Consider the following 6699-nt stretch of genomic DNA (forward strand, 5'->3'; position numbering starts at 1 on the left):
GGGCCCAAGTTCAGCAACATTGTCCCCCCATCCATGGATGTTGCGCTTGCGCTGTTGTGTGTTTCTGCAGCGGAAGGCCCCAGCGTGTTCAGGGGGTTCCCAGATGAGGAAGCTCTTGGGGTCACGCTAGCCTATGTACGGTTAAGCTCAGAGACTTGGCTTCGGAGCTAGCCATCTGAAGAAGGAGACTGTGGATCAGCGGGGAAGCCCAGGATTGGGGACCCAATAGGAGCGGAAACAACAAAGCCATTCAGGCAAGGAAGTTGGGCTTCGTCACACGAGAGTTTACTGATCCCATTGCAAATCCCTTCTTTTCTTCTCCTGAGCAGCTGGCACAGTCTCATCAGATGTGAACTCGAGGGGCGCTTGGAAGACTGCAACTGAAACATCAGAGGAGGCCTTGCTTCTGATCTAAGTGAAACACCGCGGGTTCCACCACAGTCTCTCGGGGAAAAGTCCGCACGCCCTTCTCCAACCAGTGATTGGCCCGATAACAGTCCACTTGTCAAGTTGCCAATCTTTTTGGGCGGGCAGCTTCTTGGCCGCTTCCCAGAGAATCAATGAGTGAGGTTGCTTCGGAAGGCTTCATCGTCACAGAACGAGGACGGGCTCTTCGCATCTCCCTTCTTTTCGGGTCTCCGGAGAAGAGCACCCAATTGGTGTGCCTGAGAGCTTTCGTGTCTCGTTACATGTCGTCACATCCTGTTCGCTGGCGAGCTGCAGAGATCTGAACCGTTCTGTCGCCATGACGATCATCAAAGCCTGCGATCGACACTGACAGCGGTCCATTCACTGACAGTCCAAGAACCCTCATCAGCGCGGAAACTCTCGTTGACTGGGGAAAGTCCAGAGGATAGTTGACTCTTCAACGTCTCCCCGTCATCGACATTGACTTTCTCATGGTCTTGCTCGCACAAGCGATGAGTTGGTCGTGTGGACGCTCTGCAGGGACCCGCTCTATGGCTCTAACTCTCGCCCAACACGTCTTAGTCCGGTCCACCCCCCTGGATGATTTTGACAGGCTTCATCCTCCAATAATGTTGTGTCTTTGGGGGTGGCCAAACGGAGGAAACTCTGCGTTTGGCACGGCTTGATAGCGATATCGACCGAGGTCCTGATGGACGAACGCTTTCCTTCTCACAGCTTTTCGAGCGCTCAGAATATCTCTCTGAAGATTGACAGGACAAAAGCTCCTATCTTTGCCAGCCCCTGGCCGTTGAAGTCCGTGGCTCTCGGACGGACGCATGCTCATTTCCGCTTGATAACAGGACAACCGAAAATAGCTGCACCTTCTCTTGTCCACAGCAGTCCAGAACAGAGCCCATGCGCCACTATCTTTCACAAGCTGGCGAGGGCTGACAACATCGCGATCCTTCTGTAAGACGTTTCCCACCTCACATGCTCCAAGATTGCAGGATTAGAAACAAAGTTCCCTTTGTCCTTGCATCGCTCCACTGTCCACGTGAATGGCTTCAGTTTGCTTCGTAGCTATGGGAGGTACTCTGTACAGTCTGTACCATGCTGGTCATTATCACCAATCCATTGGCCGTGATTCCTATCTAGAAACCTCGCTCCTTTATTCTGTATTCTATAAGGTCTACCGCCTCCCATGTAATGATGCATTCACCCGCCTCCACCGATTCCTCTTCAGCTCGTCTTTGATGTCTCTTTCCTTTTCCCAGTCGCTTTCACCAACAAGATTCCCTTTCACCCGGGTGAATACAAACCCCACCACCGCGCCGTATATAAAGATCCCCTCTCACCCCTAGATCCTACCTCCCTTCTCTCTCCACTCCCATCGCCACCGACCCAGACAGTCCAAGGTCCCCTATGTCCTAGTTCTGTTACTTGTTTTCGTTTCGCCAACTCGGCCACGAAACGGTGCCATGCAAGCCCTACAACAGCCGCACTGATCTTCCCTTCGACAACCAAGCTGGACCTCTCGACTCGCCATGTCTACTTCGTCGCGAATTACCAGACAACTAGCGGAATGCTAGCTGTTGTTTTTACTTCTATCCTCGGCAGCAACCAACCTGACCTGGCATGGCGCCCACATCAACAGGCCCGTGGCCGCTCGGGAGAATGCGTGTGGCCCAGTGTTGTTCTGGAAGTAGCGTATTCCGAGACAAGGGCGAAGTTGCGGTCAGATATTCGATACTGGTTCCGCGCATCCCATGGCGAAGTGAAGATTGTCACTGGATCTAGGTAGGTAAACAAATGATACCAAAACATAAGTTGGCTAGCATCGACCCTAACAACTTCTTTCCAAATCATAGGCCCTCATCCCACCCTCAGCGCACCTTTAATACATCGCGACCATGGGAAAACTAATCCCGAGCAAGTTGAGGGCAACCAAGTTCAAAAACTGGTACAATGAGTACAGACGAAGGGAGGATGCCGATGAAGAAGTGAAGGCAACATTCATTCCTGGCGCAGTCGGCCCCAAACATCATACTCACACCAGCGAGATATCTGAGAAATGGGAGAGGATGAATCCAGCCATCCGGCCATCTAGTCCCAATTTTACGCCAGATGCAGTACGAACATGGACCTTCCAAGGTTCTCGTTCCAAAGGTAGCGGTTTTACTCCCGGTAAGTAATATATTATATCATATACCTATCTCGAAGAGTGCTGACTCGTCCGCAGGATATAGCGGCATACTCTCACCGCAGTATCGTAACATGCTCCCCGTGATATTCCGTCGTGGAGAGGCATACGAGGGCGTGGTGCAACCCTCGTGAGCTGGGTTACCTTAATTTTCTTGGGCCTATCTAAGGGGCATATCTATGATACTTTTGATTAGGGGGATGTGACGCTTTTTAGCGGTGGTGCCATCATCGCACCTGGCCTGATGTGAGAACCTGACTGTCGACCAGAGAATATACGCTAGAACTAGCCGTTCTTAAAAGGGTGACCCTTTTCCGTGAAGCGGTAAAATTCCGATATATAATCGGCCAAAACTTCTGTCGAGATTTCTGGGACGTTCTCAATACTGAGGTGAAGGGTATGAGTCGAATATAAATCCTTTCTGCCTGATCCCGATCTCCCTGATTAGTTCGACATGTTACACCCATCGTCAATTCCTCGGTTCCGGGGAATTCAGCGGACAATACGAACGAATCAGTTGATCGTATATAAGCATGGCTCAGCGGCGGTCTGGTTTTCGCTATTGACATGTCGCGGGCAGGCTATCACCTTGCTTTAGCGCTTGAGAGTACGGGCTCACACAGACGCGAAAGAACGCTGTCTGCGTCGATGATGAGATGATGCAGAAACCAAGAAAGATGGGAAACCGTTGTTCGAACCCACACGGAAGTCAGGCAGAGAGTCCCCCAAGCGCCCACAGAAATTGACTGTCAACACCAAGCCTATCAACTGGAGGCAGCAATCACCGGCATAATTGAGAAGTTCAAGACCCTACAAGGTGCGGACAGGGAGCTTGGCTCAGACTCTGACGGTCTTCCCAAATTTGATGACGATTCCGAAGACGACAGTGTTCCGATACTACCTGAACGCCCACGATATTCCCGACCTGGGTGACCGAACGGCATAACGCTCACCGCACGGGCAACACTGGAAATATTGAATATGATGAGGGACTGAAGAACACCACGAGCGCACTACCGGAGACGGAAGGATCCAGGCAGAAACAAACTTCCACCTTCCTAAGGTCATCGTCGCATTATACAGCCCTCAGGCACAGCTTTCAAAAGGGCCTTGATAGCGGCAGAGACCGCAACGGCATGCGAGGGCGTATTCACTTTATATCCTCTTACTTCTCATCCGCAATCTACGATGGATGAGACTGATGTTCCTACCTCTAGGATAGGCCGCCATGTGTCTCAACCCTCTTCCAACAACTCCCAACTTCGTCGCGGAAAGACACCATTGGACTGTGAGATTGCTCACACGGGGTCTGGGTCTCTTTGGAGTGATCAAGTTCTGTGCGTGCTCCGTGCACATTGATGACATGTTGTCGAGTCGCCGGTATTATTTGGCTCTACCACGCGAGAGCTCTGTGCAGACGTCATATGCTGGCACCAGGTGGGTTGGATCACAGCTTGACAACTTCACCCCAAGAGAGCTTCAGGAATCCTGCACTCCCTGTCATTTGGGGTGATAGAGGAAACATGACCATGTAGAGACTTGCTACTCCAAAAAAAAAAAAAAGATATAAGCTGCAAGATCCTGCTATAAACATGCGGCCATTCACTTTATACCAAAGGGCTGCCAGACCCAAATCCTTGAGCTTCCAGTGCACAAGATTATTGCTGCGCCACACTCCAAGAAGCCAAACACCAACCATTGGTGTTTCTACCTGGCCCATCGCGAACCTCAGCCTCATCGTCTCGGCGGTAGAACAAACGAACGACAATACCCCTATCGAAGCTCTCAGCCTTGGGCGCGCCACCGTCCCCCTGGCTTGCGTGTGTGCCTTGTCGAATGCTCAGAGCGCCAGGGATATCATGCAGTGTGATAACCCCTCTCAGCAGTCAGAGCTCTGGGGTACGGCGACGAGGAAACGGAGGCCGGAGCCGAGAGGTTGGCGGAACTGGACAAATACTTTCCTCTCGTGTTGGAAGAATATAGCCGTTTTGGCCTCCCGTCAGTCGACTCAGACAATAGTTATCAACAAGAAGTTGTTCGTTCGTTCATGTCGGAGTTATTGACCTACCACATATTATCAGGGAGATCAAGAAACCGACAAGTGCTTCCACAGCCTTGAGACCTGATCGGGGCTACGCGTCTTCCTTTCTTTAAAAGCCATTCATCCTAGTTCTTAGTTCAGTCAAGCATGCAATCAAATGATACACAAGAGAGTCTTCAGTGCTTAGCCATCACCTACCGCCTGGAGGCCTCTCCTCCGGCCGGCATTCTATTTGTCTATTTGTCGCAACTCTCTCCTCATGTAGAAGGGCGATTTCTTTCGAGGACCTCTCCTTCCTTCACACTGGTGAAAGACAGCGGGGCCCCGGACATCTGCCCCCGAAAGCCAGCCCTAAGCCCCACTTTCCCCAGATCCCGGACAAAGTCAACCCCAGGCAGGCTCAGAGATGAATCCAACCCCTTTCCCACATCCCCTCTATACCCAAAGTATTTTACCTTTACCGACACTACTCTGAAACCATCACTCGGCGTCCCTCTCCCTATCCCTCCCTCCTCTCCTTCCACCCCTCCTCCCCCGCCCAAACACGCACGCCAACCACGCCGCGACAAGACAATCCAAAGATACACCGCCAAACAGCGTAAACGTCCACCCGGCCCCATCGCGTCCAGCACATCCTGGAGGAACGCGAGACCCGCGCCCGCGAGCGCGCACCGCACGATGTTGTTCACTTCTTGCGCTGTTGCGAGTGATCGGGGGTTTTGGTCTGCAAGAAACGTGCCGCAGGCCTGTCGGGCCCTAGACGCTAGTATATTCTTGCCTGAGAGTGGGGCCTGAGGAGGGAGGACATACGTTGAATGTAATTGCGATCGCGGCGCCGACGATAAATTGCAGAATCAGAGGGATGGATAGATGCTAGCAGACAGATAAACAGGCAGAGAGGGTTGGTTGGTTTGTGCTGCTGATAGACCTGGCAAACCAAATAGATACGATGGAAAGAAAGACAAGTCGATGAGGAGAAAAATAAGTAATAAAACAAGAACTCACAGCACCACCCTGCAACGCCCATCCGTACCCGGCCGTCGAGAACCTCGTCGCGCAGATCCAGTACCAGATACTCCGGAACCGGGCCTTCTCAATGGGGAAACTGGCCATGTTGTCGCCGTTTGTGCTGTCTACGGCGATGTTGTGCGCATGCGCTGTGAGGCGGTAGTGCGGTTCATGATTTTTTCTTCGCACTTAGCATGACAATGATGACGAGAATTGTATGGAGAGAGGGAACCGGAAATACCTGAGCAGTACGCCCCAAGACACGACCCCACGCCGAAAGGCAGGTAGACGAGTCTGGCCTCCAGCTCCGAGAGACCGTAGATGTCGATTGGAGACAGCTGAAAATCATGTAGTAGACGCCATAGATGGCGGTGATGAGGAGGGCGTTTCTGCCCGCGAGGATCTTCAGTGTCGCGAGCGGGTTCGGGATGCGGATGCGGGAGTTCCTGCGCGTGGGATCCTCGTCTGTAAGTGCCGGGCCGTCAGCATGCCTTGCCTTTGCTGGAGAGCAGGATAGGTAGCGATAGAGAGGACGATGGAGGGCGGAGACTTCGCGGGAGCCGTTGCCGACTATAGAGCGGGATGTCTCTGGGAGGTTTCCCTGGCATGTACTGATGTGGAAGCCAAACATGCCGGTGGGAGACTCGCTCGCTTGGTACAATTGTACAAGCTTGGAGCACAGCTGAACAGGGTGTGGATTCTGGTCGATCATCTCAATAAAGTCACACAGGAAGTAATATGTGTCCGGGCTAGAGACGCAAAGCTTTCCCCAGCTATATGGCTTCGGGACAAATCCAGGGCTGGTCTTGTGCAGCTCACTCATGGAATGGAACTCTCCCTCTAGCATGGCCTTTCCCTGATCATCTTCGGCGCACTGTAGGCCACCACGCATTAGCCGAGGTGCATTCCCCGTCGGCATGGTCCCTACCTTGAGAAAGTATAACTTTGGCTCGCCGTTCGCGAGGGTTGTTGTTATTCTGGCGCTGACGGTCCAAGCCGATGCGCCATAGCGATCACAAGAATGAACCTGCGTTCCTGGGGG

The 6699-nt window shown here is 52.5% G+C and overlaps 1 protein-coding gene across 1 annotated transcript; it reads right to left on the reverse strand.

Moving 5' to 3' along the window:
* Positions 1–5334: 5334 nt before the first annotated feature.
* BJX67DRAFT_386336 (uncharacterized protein) lies at positions 5335–6576 on the reverse strand (the record flags this gene model as incomplete). Its single annotated transcript, XM_071034047.1, has 4 exons — positions 5335–5405; positions 5460–5577; positions 5655–5782; positions 5847–6576. 4 exons carry the CDS (start codon positions 6574–6576, stop codon positions 5335–5337), a joined length of 1047 nt encoding a protein of 348 aa, XP_070880674.1.
* Between the last annotated feature and the right edge of the window lie 123 nt (positions 6577–6699).

This window comes from Aspergillus lucknowensis, assembly GCF_044049455.1.
Source record: "Aspergillus lucknowensis strain CBS 449.75 chromosome Unknown BJX67scaffold_85, whole genome shotgun sequence".
In the NCBI taxonomy this organism is placed as follows: Eukaryota; Fungi; Ascomycota; class Eurotiomycetes; order Eurotiales; family Aspergillaceae; genus Aspergillus; species Aspergillus lucknowensis.